The 21,091-nt window shown below is 42.5% G+C and overlaps 1 protein-coding gene across 2 annotated transcripts in view; it reads right to left on the reverse strand.

Moving 5' to 3' along the window:
- Positions 1-21,091, reverse strand: part of LOC115153302 (attractin-like protein 1) — a 332,646-nt gene that overhangs the window by 216,057 nt on the left and 95,498 nt on the right. For both annotated transcript variants that reach the window (XR_003867679.1, XM_029698596.1), the window contains exons 13-20: positions 19,507-19,625; positions 19,148-19,264; positions 18,850-18,982; positions 16,132-16,319; positions 14,645-14,858; positions 12,899-13,087; positions 6,491-6,727; positions 6,099-6,236 (exon numbers count right to left, since the gene is read on the reverse strand). Coding sequence is in view for 1 of the 2 variants with exons in the window: in XM_029698596.1 (XP_029554456.1) it covers positions 6,099-6,236; positions 6,491-6,727; positions 12,899-13,087; positions 14,645-14,858; positions 16,132-16,319; positions 18,850-18,982; positions 19,148-19,264; positions 19,507-19,625 (1,335 nt within the window). In the remaining variant the exon portion in view is untranslated. The remainder of the gene's footprint in view (positions 1-6,098; positions 6,237-6,490; positions 6,728-12,898; positions 13,088-14,644; positions 14,859-16,131; positions 16,320-18,849; positions 18,983-19,147; positions 19,265-19,506; positions 19,626-21,091) is intronic.

Genomic DNA, 21,091 nt, shown 5'->3' on the forward strand with positions numbered 1-21,091 from the left:
CCTTCTAGGCAGACGACACACAGGTAATTGTAGAGCGGTCTGTCTGTAAAGAGCACGACCTTCACAAATCCTTCAGTAATGAAGGTAAACCTAATAACCCATGTGGATCACAAACGATGCCCGGCTAAACATGATTAAGTGTCACTGAGCATTGCCTATGACATAAAGGGGGGGGGGGGGGGGGCAGCAAGATGCCCAGTGAGCCCTAATGGAGATGTCAGAAAGACAAAATGGAGGAGATGATGGACAGGAATGGAGAGGCGAGGCGGGGCAAGCTGTTCTGATCCTTCTCTGATAGATCATGTTGATCTTTGTTTGAAGACAATTACATTGTTTTTTGATTGATGTTTGTTTTTAAATCAAGCTATTTGTCTAATCCTATCCCTTTTTGAAGGATATCATTTTCTACCTATTTCATAAATCTAAACCATACAGATCTATCGTCATTTGATCACTTTGTTGTCGCAGATAATTGTCTTGCGCAGCAGGAAATGCAAATGGTAGTGTATCAAGTTTAAAAAGGTATCTAAAGTTTGTAATTTCCACAAAACATTTCTTGATTTGCCCTAATGAAAAAAGTATCAACCCCTACAAAAATGGCCATTAATTATAATCCACATAATTCACATTTCCTGTTGTTGCAGGATTAAGATAGCATATCTGAACACTGTGACTTAGCATTTAGTTCCTAAAACGCTACTTGAAACGGGACAAGTACGCACATCCAGTGTAACACACCTGTGATATGTTATCATGAATAAGCACACATTGCCCCCCAGCAGAGACTTTTCTAAATGGCTTTTTCACATTGTCTAGATAAAAAACTAAATGGACATTGCAACCTCGATAAGTGACTGTACACCCACACAACCTTCCAGGCTCTGTTTTCTACCAAAAGCACTTTAGAATCCATGAATTTCCACTGTGAGCGAGTAGGCTTCTCCCCTGGCCCTGAGAAGAGCTCTGTACGTGTCTCTAGCATATGGTGGAATTACAGCTCCAGACTCCCCTGTTTGGGAGGCGGCACCGATGGGAGTGTTGGTGTTTCAATTGAGGATCTCCATCTAATTAAACATCTTCAACAAAGTTAGAACCAGTGGTGATAAATATCAGCGAAGCTTTTTTCTCACTAGGATAGATTTAGCACGTACATGTCTCTCTATGTCCCGGTTGTGTAGACCACGGTTTCTCAAACTCGGTCCTGGGGTCCCCCTGGATGGAAGTTTTGGTTTTTGCCCTAGCACTACACAGCTGATTCAAATAACCAATTCATCAAGCTTTGATTATTTAAATCAGCTGTGTAGTGCTAGGGCAAAAAAACTAAACGTGCCGCCGGGGAGGACCTGGGGTAGCCCATAGCTATTTAATGCTTAGCGTGAAACCATCTCTTCTGAGAACTAATCATTTTCTGCTAAAGAGGGTTTGGATTTGGTCTTCTATCTTGCCTTTGTTAGATTGTGAGGAGTCGGCAGTTTGTTGAGATAAAAGGGACTTGCTATTCTGGTTTTAATGATCGTGAAAGGTCAAGGGCTATGAAGGCAGATAAAGGCTCATGACCTCTCTGACATCAATAAGGTCTTGAATATAGAGGGGAAAGAGTGAGAGACAGGCCTACTCTCCACACTCAGCAGATTAGTGTATAATAGGAGGGCATCACTCTCAGGTTGATGTATCTGCTAAACTTGACCTGCGGTTTTGACATGGTAATGAGACGCATAATAATTCAACTCCCACCACTCCACATTTCAGCTTGGCTATCAGGTATGCAATCCTATAGCAGTAGATGCCTTTTCCAGATCAGAGCACTAAGTGTGTGTGTTTGTGCCTGCGTGCGTGTATGTCTGTGTGCGTGTGAATGTATGAGCAGTGGCCAGAAATACGGCCGCTGGAGGGGGATTGACTGGACAGCATGAGGCTGCTGGGAAGGGTGCTCTACCGGCATGCGCCTTCATGGCCCTGGTACGCATACACACATTTTTTTTCACATAATGTAGGCATTAATACAAATGTACAGTACACTGACTCAAGCGTTCACATTCCGCATGGATTCACACACAACAGCATCCTTCCACACTCAACATGACAGCCACTAATTTATACCCCGCAACTGCCAAAGGGTGTGTGTATATGTCTGCGTACGTGCGTGTGTGTGTATGTATGTATATGTGTACTATATGGGTCGTTCCACCTAGATTGTTCTGAAATAATATCTGTAGTTAGAAACAGATAAGATAAGCATTCCTGCAACATTATTTTGTTGAAAGAACATTTGAACTCTATAGAAATGAAGCTAATTGATTGCACCTAAATTGGCCATTTCAATATATTTGATTCATGTAATATTCAGTAATTATAGTACCCAACATGCAATTTGGACCAAACCTCTTCTTAATAATGATTAAGCAATGGTCAAAAGCAACCCACGGACCCCCCAAACCACACACCAAGCCCACACCAATGGCCAGTATATAGTATCAGTTCACTATGTCTGACATGTAGTATGAAGCTACGGCTAGGAGTATTGTTTCTTCATACTATGTAATCTATTGTCAGTGAATTTGGTGATGGTTATTTTCCCCTTTTCAGAGAAACTTGTCATTGAAGTTGTCATACAACCTGATATTACCAGGGGCTGACCACTATATGGTGCTGTTCCTGCTATTAGATTTAAAAAGTGTGAATAATTTTGACCCCCCTCAATGTTAATTCATGACCGAACCTTTAAATGATTTATACATGTAGAGAGAAAGTTTACTATTAGAACAATGTATTTGCCCAAATACATCTCAAATAAAAATCATTTGAAAACAGCTCGAGCACTACTCATTCCTCATTTCCTTCTTTCACTTTTCTTTCTTCAGTGTATCTTCTATTGCAGTGATGACGCTACATCCCAAATGATATTGGTGACCACTTGCAGTGGTTGGTGCCTTATGGGATACCTCTGAATTTTGGCAATGAAGCCCTTTATCTACTTCTACAGAGTCAGATGTCTCTGTGTCCAGTATGAAGGAATTTAGAGATAGTTTCGAGAGCCAATGCTAACTGGCGTTAGCGCAATGACTGGAAGTCTATGGGTATCAGATGATAATTGTTTTTGGTACATAACATGTGTCCTCTCTGTTTCTCCAATAAATGCTAATGCTAATCTGCAGGAATGCTAATCTAATAATGCTAATATTGTTTCTAACTGCAGAAACTATTTCAGAACAATCAGAGATGGTGGGGGTCATGGCTTGCTGAAATGACATGTGTTTGGAGAGATATAAAGAGAGAACCGGGGAGAAAGAGAAAGCAGAAGAGAGAGGGAGAACCAAAAAGTCTAGAAAAAAGGGGAAAGGATATTGAAGTAGGCTACTCCTGCATGCAAGATTAATGAAAGGCAATAACAAGAAAATTCTGCATGAGATCTTAGTGGTTTGGGGAACACTGTGAGATTTGAATAGCATTACACAGAAAGGTTAGCGGGCAAACAACACAACACAATATGAATCCCCTCAAGAGCAATTTAGGTGTCAATGAGAGCACAAAACCACAACAGAAAAACCAACAAGCCCTTCACGGTTGGAGACCATTAAACAAACAGGCAGGGAGAGACAGAAAAACAAAAACACAGACACACAGACACACAGACACACAGACACACAGACAGACAGACAGCCAGACAGCCAGACAGCCAGACACACAGCCAGCCAGACACACAGCCAGCCAGACACACAGAAAGACAGACAGAAAGCGAGAGAGACTGACAGACAGACCACCCAAGCGACCGACAGACAGACATGTCTCTACATCATATGTAGAGACTCCGGGCCTGTGGAGGACAAGTTGGCTAAAGGGGCTCTACTACGGTCTGTAATGGAATTCACCAGGCTAGCACAGTGTGCCATATCCAAAAGCAATAAAAATACATTTTAATTGAACTGGCTTCATGCAAGGAGAGGGAGGAATAAAGAGAAGGAGAGAGAGGCAAACTAAAAGAACAACAACCAACAGCTTGTTGGGGCTCCCTGTGTGTCTTTTGTGTGACTGTGCAGTTAGCGTACAAAAACACACTGGAAGTCAGACTTATTACGCTGGCACAAAGAACTAAGTAGGGCAAACAGAAGTTCCCAGAAGAGTGTTACACAAGTACAAGTACTACTACAGCTGTAGTTAAGGAGAAACAGATCAGTCATGGCTACCATAACACAAGAGCAAATGCTAACCTTGGCACATTGAATCAACCAGGTTTACAGTAGATCAGGCAACACTGGATGCCTTACTTGTACATTTTGGTATTGTAGTTAACAGAAAGTGTCTGGTATTGTAGTCAACAGAAAGTGTCTGGTATTGTACATTTTGGTATTGTAGTCATCAGAAAGTGTCTGGCATTGTACGTTTTGGTATTGTAGTCAACAGAAAGTGTCTAGAATTGTAAGTTTTGGTATTGTAGTCAACAGAAAGTGTCTAGAATTGTAAGTTTTGGTATTGTAGTCAACAGAAAGTGTCTGGTATTGTACGTTTTGGTATTGTAGTCAACAGAAAGTGTCTGGGATGGTATGTTTTGCTATTGTACAGTAAATTCCCTCACCAAGCTCTATCAAATCTCTACAACCCCAGCACAACATGTTGTCACCATGCTGGTCTCTTTCAAAAGCCAACTCATATGCACAGCCCACCACAGGCTAGTGCTAAGAGTTTCTCTCTCTCCCACTCAAAGTACTCTCCGCCCCAGAGAGAGGTGTGTTGCAGTGAGTCAAGCCACACCGTACTGTGCGGTGCTAGACTAGGCTAGGCTGGACAGGGTGAGCAGACGGTTTCAGTGTCTGAACAAGGTGAACCTGTCAGTGAGTCTTGGAGGGCTATTCTCCTCACCATGTAAGTGCGGCATACACACACTCCTTCAAACACACACACACACACTGCCTCCTCTCACATTGCACAATGTCTTCATCTATCACGGCCGGGGACACCAGACCGGGCAATCTCTCTTCCTCATGTCTATCCGTCATCTCCCGTTATCATTCTATCGTCCATTCTTACTCCAAGGGCAGCTCCGCATTCCTCATATTTTAGTTTGATGCCTTGTTGACGTGCTGTCTCGCTCCCCCCCCTTCAAATCACTCTCTCTGTCTGATGTCTACTCCCCCAACTCCCCCGCCCCTCCACAATGTAAAGACATGAGGAGAGAAATCCCATTTGGAGCCTAATCCAGTACAGATCAGTGACTTAGAGCCATTAATGCCCAGGTAAATCTTTCTATCCTGCAAGACTGAGGAGTGAAACAGCCTCCACAAGCACACTCCTCAAGAGCCAGCCTGTTAAACAAGCGGCCGTGGTGGGGAGGTATACAACTGACGGACGGGAGTTAATAAATTGCATTTAATCATGACAGCGTTAAACCTGTTGGAGGGAGGGAGGGTGATGGAGGGAGGAAAGACAGAAGGGAGGAGAGAGGGAGTGTGAGAGAGGGTGAGCGTATCCCCGGGAGACGCAGAGGGGTGCGCATCTATCAAACGCGCACGGCTCTGTGCTCGTCACCAGCGGCGGGGGCTGCAGTCAACTTCAGGAAATAAGAAAATGATTAAATGTGATTTAATGTCACGCGCCACGCGGGGAAAAAGCACATCTGTCAGCCGGAGAATGATGTTATTACACCTTCCTCTCTCTCACGCTCACTCACTTTCTCCTACTCTTTCTATCTCACTATTAGAGTCTACAGATATCTGTTTCCTCTTTCCATCCTCTTTCTTCCCATCTCTGGCCCTCTCTGTTATTCACCTTGCTCTTTCTTTCCATTTCATACTGAGAGATTCAGAGTGATGGTGTCGTGGATGTACCAGATCAGTGTTTCAAAACGATGGTGACCACTGGACTGGACAGGATTGAAATACTGTAGGAGTTGATAGAACTCTGATTAAACACGGAGCTGCTCAAGCGCCTGTCTACTACACCTTTAAACACAGTCAGAAATACATGTGTCGTTTCTGGCTCTACTGTTGTTCAAACACATTCAAACAGTGTCCTTCACAGAGGATGCACAGATCTGAGCCAAAACCTTTACACACTGCCCCCTCCATTCCACTCTGCTGCACTGCACCCATCACTGTCCTTACCCTGGCACTTCCCACCGTTAGTGGGGTCTCCATGGTAACCAGGCATGCAGGTCTGGCACTGCAGTCCGGTGGTCAAGTTCCTGCACTGCTCACAAGCACTGCCATTGACACAGGTACTGTGGCCATTACACTGGCAGGCTGAGAAAGAGAGAGAGAGAGAGATAGAGATTAACAATGAGTGTTGTTATGTGGAGGGGGTGTATAGCTTTATGTCTGAAGCCAAAGGAATACAATAAACATGTGAATGTATTTCTGTTTGTTTATGGTTGCATTGAGGTGCTACATGATGGGAGTCGTAATGAGTTTTTGTGTGAGCGTAGTTACATGGGTCGGCGTACCTAGGTGTATGCATGCATGCGTTTGTCTCTCTGTGTGTGTGTGTGTTGACCTACCAGGGCAGTGGATGTAGGCCCAGTCGAACCCTTTATCTCTGGGGCAAAGACCAGGCTCCAGTACCATGTCTCGGTAACTCTCCCTTTCTCTGGCCTGTCTGGAGGGGCTCTTCATGGGCCCACGGTATGAACCCTCCATACACTGGCCTTTCCCTGTGTTAGTGGGGTCTCCACACCAGCCACATTCTGCCTGATCCAAACACTGGCTACACGTCCTCAGGCCAGAACAGTTCTGAGCTAGAAGGGGAGAATGAGACCGAGAGAAAGAGAGATTATTTAGACACATTTACACTGAACAAAAATATAAACCAAACATGTAAAGTGTTGGTCCCACGTTTCATGAGCTGAAATAAAAGATCCTAGAAATGTTCCATACACACAAAAAATGTGTTTACATCCCTGTTAGTGAGCATTTATCCTTTGCCAAGATAATCCATCCACCTGACAGATGTGGCTTATCAAGAATCTGATTAAACAGCAGGATCATTACACAGGTGCAACTTGTGCTGGGGACAATAAAAGGCCACTCTAAAATGTGCAGGTTTGTCACACAACACAATGCCACAGATGTCTCAAGTTTTGAGGGAGCGTGCAATTGGCATGCTGACTGCAGGAATGTCCACCAGAGCTGTTGCTAGAGAATTGAATGTTAATTTCTCTACCATAAGCCACCTCCAACGTCATTTTAGAGAATTTGTCAGTTCGTCCAACCGGCTTCACAACCGGCTTCTGAGACGAGACACCCGGACAGCTGATGAAACTGTGGGTTTGTACAACCGAACAATTTCTGCACAAACTGTCAGAAACAGTCTCAGGGAAGCTAATCTGCGTGCTCGTCGTCCTCACCAGGGTCTTACACTGACTGCGGTTCGACTTCGTAACTGAAGTCTTGGATGGCCACTGGCACGCTGGAGAAGTGAGCTCTTCATGGATGAATCCTGGTTTCAACTGTTCTGTGCAGATGGCGTTGTGTGGGGGCGATAGGTTTGCTGGTGTCAGCGTTGAGAACAGAGCGTTCCAAGGTGGCAGTGGGGTTATGGTATGGGCAGGCATAAGCTACAGACAACAAACCCAATTGCATTTTCATCTGCTGCCATCACCTCATGTTTCAGCATGATAATGCACGGCCCCATGTCGTAAGGATCTGTACACATTTCCTGGAACCTGAAAATGGCCCAGTTCTTATGTGGCCTGCATACTCAGCACCCATTGAGCATGTTCGGAATGCTCTGGGTCGACGTTCCAGTTCCCGCCAAAATCCAGCATCTCGCACAGCCATTGAAGAGGAGTGGGACAACATTCCACAGGCCACAATCAACAGCCTGATCAACTATATGCAAAGGAGATGTGTCATGCTGCATGAGGCAGCTGCATGCTGCATGGTTGTCACACCAGATACTGACTGGTTTTCTGATCCACGCCCCTATCTTTTTTGTTAAGGTATTTGTGACCAACAGATGCATATATGGATTCATGTGAAATCCATAGATTAGGGCCTAATGGATTTTTTCCAATAGACTGATTTCCTTACATGAACGGTACATCTTTGAAATTGTTTCACGTTTTGTTTATATTTTTGTTCAGCGTATTTAGACACATTGTAAAGTCCCTTATAGAATACTTGGCTGCTATTGAGAACATTAATCAGTAGTATAAGTAAGCACTGTTACATCCATCCACCTAAACAACACATAAATAAAGTTGACATTTGTTACTCATTACTTAATTAATTCTCTTGGCAGTGGAAGGTAATGCTCTCCAACACTTTCTTAGACAGCCACTGACTATTCATCGAATAGCCAGCTGATTCATTATTTAACGGATTAGAGGGTGGGGATACATTTGCGTTTTTTCATTTAGAGAGAAATGATTCCCAACTTTAGGACAATGGGGTATTTTTTGGGATTGAAAGTTTGTGTTATTGAGCCAAGTTTATCAAGAGCTGCCGAGGTTATCAAGAGCTGCCGAGGTTATCAAGAGCTGCCGAGGTTATCAAGAGCTGCCGAGGTTATCAAGGCTCGAGTTGAAAAAGTGTGTTTATCATAGTGCTGTAAGCCCTTATCACGTACACCCTCTTCACTTCATCTATTGAAAGCTGAACTCTGACTCAGGCCTTCCAACCAAAGAGTGACATTTTGCAAGGATTACATTTTAGCAAACGTGCCTTTGTTCAGCCTATCAGAGAAGGGAGAGAGCTGCGGGTGGCAGCCATATTGCAACCCGTCGGACTGTCTGACAAAAGCAGGTGGTTGGCTGACGACAAAGAGTAAAGCCCCTAAGCCTAAAGAGAGGCAAACGTCTGTTCATCCCATAGCCCCAACATAAAGCCCCCCAGGACCAAACACAACTTATATCCTCTTAATGCATTTACTGAACACTAACATATGCAGCATAGGCACTTTAACAAGAAAGTGAGGGCGTTTGGTCAGTTTAGAGGACAAAGTTAGCTCAAAAAGACTCTATGGAGGTGCAGTTACTCTCCATATAAACATGTATGTACTGTATGTAAGCTTTAAAACATCAGTGCTTTCAAAGACACTTCTGACGTACATATACATAGAGAGTACCAATTTAGTTAAAGTTACTAAATATAATCTTAACTGCCTGTCCTTGATGAAGCATAGTAGTCACATCACAATAAAGGCTATTTCATTAGTACCACCTGCATCCTCCTTTATACGTTTATACCATTTTATATGTTTATACTATTGCTAATACTATTTTATAAAAAAAAAATTATATTTATTTTATACTACGGCTAATACTGCACAATTCAAACACTTTCCCCCCAATCTCCCCTTCCTTGATACATGTGTAAATATTGTACTATAAATTATGCATTCCTGTATTATACTTATGCTAAAATGTTTATTCTATTCTACTGAGCCATTTACTTTATGTCCGTGTCCTTATCATTATTACTTCTTACTGTTGTTGCATAGCCCACAAGGACGGTTTATACCATGTGTATCCTGTACATACGACTAATAAGATTTAAAACTTGAAATGTTATTACTTCTTTCCGATAGCTTGACCTCTTCTTTCCTAAATAAATTGAATTCCTTTCCACAAACGTTGTCTCTATTGAGGATGCATTGGTATTCATACAATGTTTCTGACATTCAAACAAACAATGTGAAATTACATATTTTACTGCATTCAATGCTTACAAAGAAATGTTCAAATCCATAACTTATGGATTCAGAAGCAGAGGTGAGTTTGGTGGGTCAGTTAAATCTGTTTTCTTTGACAACATCTGGGAGATTGAACGTGTTAGTTTCCTTCTTTGAACTTTGTCGAGCATAAGAGGGAAACATTTGTTTGTGATCCAATATGTATAGCCTGGTTCTAATGATACATCATAAATGTAAATGATTGACTGGGGCCTTTCAGGTCGTTTATTCAGGTTTGGCCGTCATGGAGTAGCTAAACAAGTCAACTGGTTGTGAGCACAACAACATGAACAAATAGCTGTGAAAGACGGTTGAAGGAGGAAACACAAGGTAACTCAACAAGAACCCATAAGAGACCAAAAGGTATGAGGAAGTTCCAAGATGTTCTCTTCCATTGCCGTGTGGAGTTGGCTGAGTGAATGGTAGAATTTGCATTTTTGCCAGATGTTTGAGTTTTTAACTGCTACCATTTCCATAAGCAGAAAAAGTGTTTATTGAATTTTCTCCCCAAATGCTGTGCTTCAGAGTCTATCCCTGTTGCAATATTCAACCATGGTGCTGATTCATTTCTAGGTTGTGCTGTCTTTTTCTCCAACCACAATCTTGTGCTTCACAATTACAAACACAGAGGCACTCCTCTTCCCTCTCCCAGCCTGTAGAGTTTACACAGTGTGGAAATATTATCTTCCTATACTCTAACAGCGTTTAAGGCTTTTTAAAGGGCTCTTGTATTTGTTTAAAGTTCAAGCAAAAATGCCACTCCAAGTAGTAAGAACCAAATAGCATAATCCCTCATTTTAAAGGTTTACTCATACTAGAGACGATAGTTCATTGAGCAATCATATGGGGCTACAAACTCAAAATATTGAATCATTCTGACATCTACTTCATATTTCAGGAGGTTCATACCTTGTCATTAATATTCTGTCTTTTTCCATTGTGTGTTGAGAACTATTTAAATAAACATAACCCAGCCCACACTCTGTCGATCAAAGAACAGAAGCCTATGTGGTACAGTACAACACCTCCATAAATATGCCGTATTGTTCTCTCAACCAATGCTGGGGTTGTCTTTGGAAGAGCTTGTCTTTAAAGAACTGTTAACAACTTTTCTCCTGCTCTATGACATATCTCTGAATGAAGCATCTGTAGGGAAACTAGAGTGATGTTATATTGCTACGCCGAAACATAAGCTACGTGGATAGTCACCTGTTGAAATGTCCTTGGGTAAGGAATGTTTTGGGGATTTTCAAGTCCCTCAGTCGAGCACCTGATTCCCTTTATGTTCATGCTGGGCTGAAGCGCATTTGGGTACACATTTCTTTCCATTGCTACATAGCATTCTGTGTGATCTCAAAGCACAAGGCGGAAGATGGTTGATTGCTAAATGAACATATGCAAGTGTTGGTCAGGTTAATGCTCCTGGACATTTGGGTGGGGTGGTGTGCCAGGCAGATGGATGGGGATGGTGAATCACTCTGAGATGCAAATAAGTGGGCTCTGCCCTCATCGGATGCCAGTGTGCTTGTGTGTTTGTGTGTGCGTGTGCATGCGTGCGAGTGTGTGTAGGAGGTATACTGAACCTAACTAAAGAGAACAGGGGCCGAGCTGTGTTCTAATTACCTGCTGAAATATGACCTTAACGCGGAGAAAGACCATTTCCAGGAGCAGCAGCAGAATCACATTGTGTTTAGGGGGACATTCTTTCAGGAGCACAGCCAGATTGGAGTCGCTGACCTCCCCCGGGCCTTTCAAGATAAATACATCCTGTGGCTACTGGCTAGTACACCAAAAAGTTAATCTTGCTTCCTGTTTCTCCCAATATCCCCTCAAAACCAAAACACAAGTAACCACCTACCTAAAAAGATATGGAAAGGTACTGTGGATGGAGAAATGGCAAACTTGAGGGGAAAATCTTGGCAAGGATTGAAGTGAACAGGCAAAAAACATACACAGATGGAGTTGAATAATAATTACATTTTGTATATTTGTTCTCTCCCTACAAAACCCCTAAACTTGATAAAATAATCCTAAGGCGAACTATGACATTCCTTTAAATTAACATGTTGAAAACAAAAACACATTAGCACAATGACCCATTGTGCTTTGCTGTAACAGTACATTTCTTTATCTCTACGTTCTGAAGCCAAAAGCCTGATATGGGCTTAGCATACACACCGACGCTAAAACAACTCATTTAAATTTTGATTGGATCCATATTGTCAGGCTTCCGTGAGTTGCATTACTCTGGAGGACAATAAAAGCAATAGTACAATTTGCCTAATTACATTCCCCAAATCTCAGAACCGATAGATGTTTGTATAGAGAATTTAGTGTAATCAGAAATGTCAGGCCATAATATGAATACTCCACAAGCACACTGACCATCACTTAGTAGCTGAATGGTAATGACTTCAGACTCCCCTGGTGAAATGGCACTGAGAGGATGTGGCCTAATTGTGCATACCATTGTTGTTTTACATAATGTCACGCACTGTGAATACTGTCGCTGCTGTGGTATAACGAGGGGGAGTTCAAGCAAATTATGTGACCATGGCAAAATGTGGTGAAAGCTCTTTCCCTATTTGTTTAATTGTTCACATGACGAAAAGTGGTAAAACAGAGTCCATAGACGGCTGACAGCATGTTACTCCTTGCGTCGGACTATGAGAACAGATTCTCACAACGTGTTATTGTTGGTACCAACATCTGCTTGACATGAGTTTCAAAAGTGCCACTGCGTAAAACACATATCCTGTTTATGTGCACCTATCTCTCTCAGCAAAGTCTGGGGGTTATCTGACACAACAGGATCTATACATCAAGATCAGACCTTTAACGGAGGGCTTTTAGAGCAAAGGAAACACTAACAGCGGGGCATATACTTTTCATCGAGTTGGATGCACGTCGATAGTTTATTGATTTTCCCATAGTACCCAGGGACAGGGTGGCATACACCTAAGGGTCTAGGGAAGTGGAAGCACCTGGCTGACTGTAGAGCAAAATGAGTCCGCAAACATCCAAGGGAGTCTGATCTCACTGAGCAACACTAACCCTGAGGAATTCACTACTAACACACAGGAGCTGTAACTATTTGGAACATAAAGTGAGCCAGAGTGTGTTGAAGATACACACACACACACACACACACACACACACACACACACACACACACACACACACACACACACACACACACACAGTGGAAGCTGAACATTTTGACCTGTATACTCACAGACGCAGTCTCCAGTCTGCCATTCCAGACACTGTCCGTAGGGGAAGGAGATGACGTAGGCGTTGGAGTCCACACATCGCTGGGTGCTGCTGCACCACATACACTCCATGGCCTGGCTGGTGCAGTTGGCACAGGTGGTGCGCAGGGAGCAGGGCGCCTTACACGGGCGGGCACTCTGATTGGGGCTCACTGTGGAAAGGTGAAAATAAAATCAGATTTAAATAACGTCTGTGCCCAGCCTGAAAGTAGTGCTAAAAATAATCTGTGGGAGTTTATGTACATTTGCACTGCCTCTAAAACATAGACATTTTATCTCAACCTTATCTCAACCAAAAACAAAGTGTTTTTGCAGCAGGTATACCCATAACAATTCATGTACCATTTATTACATTAAATAATTAATTTAACCCAAGAGCAGACGGTTAACAATAGTCATTTCCTCCCTCGGTCCGGCCCCATCATTTGAGCTGATTCAGGCAGGTTGTATCGAAGTGGGAGACAACTCCGCAGTGGTGGAGGAAACAGAAAAGTAATAAGAAACAGCAGGATGTCTTTGGTTACCCATTTCCACTCTCTGTCAGTGCAAAGTCGCGCTATGGGAAGTACGGCGGCCAAAACTGCACATTTGAGGCCTCATTTTCTTCGGCTCCCCAGCTATTCTGGGCTCCTAAATGATTCCAAGCATGGTTCAGTGCGGCTAAAAGCGGACAAAATAAGACAGTGAGTCAGACGGGCCTGCTCGTGTTTCCAGTTTCCTTGAATGCGTGAGAGGGACGGTCGGTCACTGAGGGGCCATGATGGGAAGGAAGGTCAGCCACTGTCAAACAGTGGTAGAAAAAGTAACCAATTATAATATTTGAGTAAAAGTAAAGACGCCTTAATAGAAAATGATTCAAGTAAAAGTCACCCAGTGAAATACTACTTGAGTAAAAGTATAAAAGTATTTGGTTTTAAATATACTTAAGTATCAAAAGTAAAAGTATACATCTTTTCACATTCCTTATATTAAGCAAACCAGACGGCACAGTGTTCTTGTTTTAACATTTACGGATAGCCAGGGGTACACTCCAACACTCAGACATCATTTACAAACAAAGCATTTGTGTTTAGTGAGTTAGCCAGATCAGAGGCAATAGGGATGACCAGGGATGTTCTCTTAATAAGTGCGTGAATTGGACCATTTTCCTGTCCTGCTAAACATTTGAAATGTAACGAGTACTTTTGATTGTCAAGTAAAATGTATGGAGTAAAAAGTACCTATTTTCTTTAGGAATGTAGTGAAGTAAAAGTTGTCAAAAATATAAATAGTAAAGTAAAGTACAGATACCCCCAAAAAAACGACTTAAGTAGTACTTTAAAGTATTTGTACTTAAGTACTTTACACCACTGCTGTCAAACACTCCAGGCTATGATCTTCTCCAGTCATAAGGATGCTCTTCCTAAAACAATATCTCGCCACTAACACTCTGTCCCCTTTTAAATTCACTAGTGAATTCGGCTCCTTGTCAATGATGATGATGATTGTAAACTTGTATCTCTAATTCAGTAGTGCCTGATTGAGCTTCAGAATAATGACATACTCATGTTCAAGGGAGGCCTCATGGAATTCACAAGGGTTACAGGTGCCTTTGAGAATTAGTCTCTATTATTCAATCACCATCACCTTTATTCTTCTTCAGCTCTCCTTCCCTTTCCCTCCCTCCCTTTTTCTCTCCCTATCCCTCTTTCTCCCAGTCCCTCTCTCACCGACTGGTTTTTCACAGATGAGTCCATCAGTTGTGGCGGTGCAGGGGTTGGCCTTGAGCCCTGCCACCTCTACCCTCTCCAGGTAAGCACAGAAGCCTGAGTCGCTGGGCTCCCCGGGCAGCCACTGCAGAGAGGAGTTGGTGAAGGGAGACATGTCCTCCCAGCCCCAGTACGAGATGTTGATCTTCCTTAGGCCCACCCACGGAGCTAACTTCTACAGGACAGAGAGGGGAGAGAAAGAGGTAGGCGAGAGGGGGAGGAGAAAATGGATGGAGAAAGAGGGGAAGAGAAAGATGAAAGAATGAAGAATATGAGAGAGAGAGAGAAAAGGGAGTGAGGGAGGTTAAAATCCTGAAATCTAAGATAAGAATTCTCTCTATTCTCCATAGCATGTTGAGGGCCAGTAAGAGTATGAAAACATGTTATTCCTTTCTCAACATAAATCATACATATTTGATTCATGCAATGTTTATGTGAAATCTTAAATCAAAACGTTGGGAAAATTGCTATAATTACAGTGAAAGTCCTCGACCTCAGACTTACAGCCAACACCAATCCATAAAACCAAGACAGGCCAGAGTCATTAAACTAAGGTATTTATTTTGACTTTTAAAAATGTCTGTGTGTTTGAGTTATTTCTTAAATGGGCAATAACGTCTCAAAAGTTTTACCTGTAATAAATTGTTAATTAGCCAGCTAACACCGGCTATGATCTATCACACAGTAAAAATTTATGAGAGCATAAAATTTGAGTAATCGAAGGAGACTGTCGTGATTTAAATCCTGAAAAACGTGTTGCTGTACGCTAAAATGCACTTTAATTCAAAATTCCTATTACAGGCCGCAACTGGGATGGAAAATAATGCATTTCTTAGGGGGAAAAAGCTAACTGATTATTGTAGCCATGGAGAGCATCAGCTACTTCCAAATAAATGTCAGAAAAGAAATGAGAGGAGGGAAAACTGTTGCCTCTGCATCCTAAAACAACCAAGGTGAGCTTTATTATTAAGAATAGCGTTCATCTTCAAAGAACAGACAGAAGCTGCTTAAACACTCCACCCCAAAACCATAGCGAGAGATCCTCTTGCTCTATTTTTTAATTAACGGCACCAGTCAAACACCAGTGAAATATTTCCTCTTGCATATCCTCCTGACAGCGCAATCACTGGAAAAGTCAGCATGTGTGGTAGGGATATAAACAGACTGTTGAGAAAACAAATAGAAGTTTGGTTGGGATCATGGAAATCTAGTCTAGATGTACATGTAAACACTGGATCAGATGTGGGCTGATTCAGCAGTAAATAAGCTAAGACTTCAACCTGTGTTCAACATGTTTGGTTTCAGATTATCACGGGGTACGTTTCATGAGGTCTGGCATGGCCATTCCTCGGGCCTTCGACTTGGAAAAGTACATTCCATATGATAATCCTTGATAAAGTACTATGTTTAAAACAACACACTATTTTAAACAGAGGCGTTTCCCTTACCTTCTCTTGTAGCTGGAACTTCTGCAGCTCGTCCAGTACAAAGTCCACCTGCTTGGCGGTGGTGAGGGAGGCTATGTTCCCGTCCAGGTTCTTACAGTAGTGCTGGGCGTTGTCATAGCTCTCCCTGCTGGAGTTGATCCTGAGGCAAGCCTCCCCAACATGATGCCAGCCTTCCCCACAGAGCTGAGCTGTGGACAGGGAGAGAACAGTAATTTAGACTCAGACCCAGACTGTGTTAGGCCACACAACTGGAAGACTCAACACCCCTCAAGGATCTCAACTACATTTGATATGCATCTCACTACTCACACAGCAAGTATGTCGCTAATGTAAAAGCAAAGTCGATTGACAAATATCTTATAAAAAAATATATTTTTTAGGAACTCAGTAGGCGTCTCAACTTACTGTTCAGAATTAGAATAGTAGAATACACATTCTAACTAACAAAAAATGTGGTAGTGCATCAGCAGTTTTTCTCAGGGGGCCCCCGTTGATTGTTAGTCACTCTCACTCAGATATCATATGAACATGGCATATTTCATTGCAAATGTGTAGAATTGCAGAAAATTCTCTTTTAAACTGCACATCTTTTTCTTCGCCCCATGGAAAAATGTGTAGAATTGCATGTAATGTGTTTTAAAACTGTAACATTTCTCTCTACGCCATGGCAAACTGTGCAGAATTGCATAAAATGTGCTTTAAAACCACAACATTTTCTCTATGCCCCATGGCAAAATGTGTACAATTTCAGGAAAATAACTTTAGCACTGTTTTGCCCATGAAGTGGAGAGCCACCAAACCAAATCTCGCTTAGGGCCTCCAAAAATCTCAGACCGGCCCTGACCTCATGGTGTGAATTGAAGAACAGTCAGTCAATCAGTTGAGATATAGATTGAGAATGATGGATTATGCTTCAAAGACGCTTGTATCGACCACCCTGATTGAATACACAAGCAAGTGTTTGTCAAGCACGAGTATACAGTTGTGCTCTGACTGACAGACACATCAAACAGTGGGAAAAAGTACACAGATGAGGGACGAGACCTTAGTTAATAAGCAACACATTGCAGAGAATAAGAGAGAAACAACTCCACTTTCATCTCAGGAATTTCTCTGCTTATTTTGGAGACCTGCGCTGATTACAATCAAAGTTGGATAATGGTTACCACCATCAAATTATTTTCATCAGACTAAGAAAGAAACCCTTTTTTCAAGCATAAAAGGCTGTTGAAAAGATGTCCAACGAGAGAGCAGTACTGACATGAACCGTAACCAACACATGGCTAGAGTTAAAGTCTTTAGAACAGGGGTGTCAAACTAATTTTGCCCCGGAGGCCGCATTCGGTCTTCAATGAGGTCCGGAGGGCCACATTGAAAATGTGTTATATTTCCTTGCTGTCAAAATTGGAGAAAAAAGATGTGTCCTCTATCCATAGTTTTGGGAACGTCTATGGTCCCTGACTGTCTAGTGATTATTAGCCTGCTGGACTGTCAATAAACTGGATGAACATAGGTCCATTATAATTTCTACACAATTTTGATTTGGTTTTAGTCAAACCTGGTTCTGTCTGCTTTCCATTATACACTGGAAGACAAATGCACCTTTCAGCAGGACAATAACCTAAAACACAAGGCCAAATATACACTGGAGTTGCTTACCAAGACGACATTGAATGTTCCTGAGTGGTATAGTTACAATTTTGACTTAAATCGGCTTGAAAATCTATGGCAAAACATGAAAATAGCTGTCTAGCAATAATAAACAACCAATTTGGCAGAGCTTGAAAACATTTAAAAATAATAATGTGCAAATATTGTATAATCCAGGTGTGCAAAACTCTTAGAGACTTACCCAGAAAGACTCAGAGCTGTAATCACTGCCAAAGGTGTTTCTAACATGTATTGACTCAGGTGGTTGAATACTTAATCAAGATATATTAGTGTTTTATTTTTCAATATTTTTTTACAAATATTTTGTGTAGATCGTTGATAAAAAAATGTCAATCCCAAATTGTTACACAACAAAATGTGGAAAAAGTAAAGGGGTGTGAATACTTTCTGAAGGCACTGTACTTACTGGGCTCTCATTTATGAGTCAGCTGAGGCTCCATTTTCATAACATCAAGTAAACAATTATAATTGGCCTACATCCCGTCACCACGCTGGAGAGGAGAGTGTATTTGTGGATGTACTGTATTTGGAGGTATGTAGATGTGTGTGTGTGTGTGTGTGTGTGTGTGTGTGTGTGTGTGTGTGTGTGTGTGTGTGTGTGTGTGTGTGTGTGTGTGTGTGTGTGTGTGTGTGTGTGTGTGTGTGTGTGTGTGTGTGTGCATGCGTGTACATCAGCTTACGCCTGCGTGCGTGGGTACGTGTTTGTTTGTGAGTGTTTCTGTGTTGAACTCCTTCTGGAGCTTTGAAAAATGAGAGCAATAAATCCACTTTAGAGACAGGGGAAAAACATGTTTTCCCTGGGGAAACGCTACAAGAGTGTTGATAATGAATCAAACATTAGCATAAGTTCTCCAAGCATTCAAACTTGCTTGTAGCTATCAAACAGGTAGTAAGCTAAGCAGAGTTCTTGCTTGTTTGGAGTTTTTGGAAGACGTGTGTGTGTGTGTGTGTGTGTGTGTGTGTGTGTGTGTGTGTGTGTGTGTGTGTGTGTGTGTGTGTGTGTGTGTGTGTGTGTGTGTGTGTGAGCGCGCGCATGTTCTTTCTCACCAGGGATGGCATGGCACTGCTGTTGCTGAAGCTCCCATTGACAGTGGAGGTTGAGGGAGCAGCTCTTACAGTTAACCAGCTTGCTGCAGATATGTTCATTTCTCACATGGCATTTGACGAAGTTCTTTACAGACTGCAAACAAAGTATACAAACATCAAACATCTACATAGTTATTATTATGGTGAATTTACGTCATAGTATTGGGGTCATGTAAATCTGAAATTTGTGCACTGGCAGAACAGAAAAGTATGGTTTGGCATTAATAGAAAAGCCCCTGCAACAGTATGGAATACCCACGTGTCCCATCCTCTTTGCCCCTTGCTTCCACACAGAGAGCTGTTGTTCAGACAGCATGGACGGGGGAGGGGCCAGGGACAGAGGACCTCTATGCTGCTGCGCAAGCTCCAGGGTCAGCTATAGACACACACAGAGGAGCCAGCAGGGGCAAGCATTAGTCTAACTGACACTGCTAGCTAAGCAGGTGAGATAATAGCGACTAAGTACACTACAACAACAAGAGTTAAATAGTGACTCAGTAGAAGGCAAGCTTCAAGCTGCCTGACTATTTATGCTGCGTAATTCATTGACAATTGAAGCCAATAAGCTCCTAGCTGTGACTGTTTTGTCTCACTACTGCCCCCTGTAGGCAGACTCACCACAGTGCAGTTGCTGGAAGCAGAGATGCACTTCTTGTCTTCACACCACTGGCAGCCATTGGTGTTGGCAGTGCAGCTGACGCAGTCAGAGAACCTGAAGCACCTCTCGTCTTCACTATCTGGATGGGGGACGACAAAGTTTAACAGCAGAACACAGTTAGTCTAGTCTGCACCGTCTGGGGGTGAGGTTTAAAAAACAGCTTAAAAAATAAATACGGAACACTCGACACAGACAGTTTTATAAGGGAACAGAGTTAGAGAACCCAGACAAAAAGTTCAGGATCAGTAGTAACTGTAGCAGAACAGAGAATGCCAGAGACATTGTCCAACATTGTCCTCTCTATCAGGATTCTGTGTACATAATATCAGTCTAGTGAGAGAAACAGTACTAGAGAACAGCAGGTTAAGAGACACAATCAAATCAAATTGTATTTGTCACATCCGCCGAATACAAAAGCTGTAGACCTTAGCGTGAAATGCTTACTTACAAGCCCTCAACCAACAATGCAGTTCAAGAAGATTTTTACGAAATAAAAAACGAAAGTAAAAAAATACAATCAAAAAGTAACAAGAAAATTACATAACAATAATGAGTCGATATGCAGGGGGTACAGGTTAGTCAAGGTAACCAGTGGGTCAGAAGTTTACATATACGCTGATGACTGTGCCTTTAAACAGCTCCGAAAATTCCAGAAAATGATGTCATGGCTTTAGAAGCTTCTGAAAGGCTAATTGACATCATTTGAGTGCAAAATGTGCAAATCAATCCCAGAACAACAGCAAAGGACCTTGTAAAGATGCTGGAGGAAACAGGTGCAAAAGTATCTATATCCACAGTAAAACGAGTCCTATATCGACATAACCTGAAAGGCCGCTCAACAAGGAAGAAGCCACCGCTCCAAAACCGGAATAAACAAGCCAGACTACGGTTTGCAACTGCACATGGGACAAAGATCGTACTTTTTGGAGAAATGTCTTCTGGTCTGATGAAACAAAAATAGAACTGTTTGGCCATAATGACCATCATTATGTTTGGAGGAAAAAGGAGGAGGCTTGCAAGCCGAAGAACACCATCCCAACCGTGAAGCACGGGGGTGGCAGCATGATGTTGTGGGGGTGCTTTGCTGCAGGAGGGACTGGTGCACTTCACAAAATAGATGGCATCATGAGGCAGGAAAATGATGTGGATATATTGAAGCAACATTTCAAGACATCAGTCAGGAAGTTATAGCTTGGTCGCAGATGGGTCTTCCAAATGGACAATGACCCCAAGCATACTTCCAAAGTTGTGGCAAAATGGCTTAAGGACAACAAAGTCAAGGTATTGGAGTGGCCATCACAAAGCCCTGACCTCAATCCTATAGAAAATGTGTGGGCAGAACTGAAAAAGCGTGTGCGAGCAAGGAGGCCACTAAACCTGACTCAGTTACACCAGCTCTGTCAGGAGGAATGGGCCAAAATTCACCCAAGTTATTGTGGGAAGCTTGTGGTAGGCTACCCGAAACGTTTGACCCAAGTTAAACAATTTAAAAGGCAATGCTACCAAATACTATTTGAGTGTATGTAAACTTCTGACCCACTGGGT

This window comes from Salmo trutta, chromosome 18, assembly GCF_901001165.1.
Source record: "Salmo trutta chromosome 18, fSalTru1.1, whole genome shotgun sequence".
NCBI lineage: Eukaryota > Metazoa > Chordata > Actinopteri > Salmoniformes > Salmonidae > Salmo > Salmo trutta.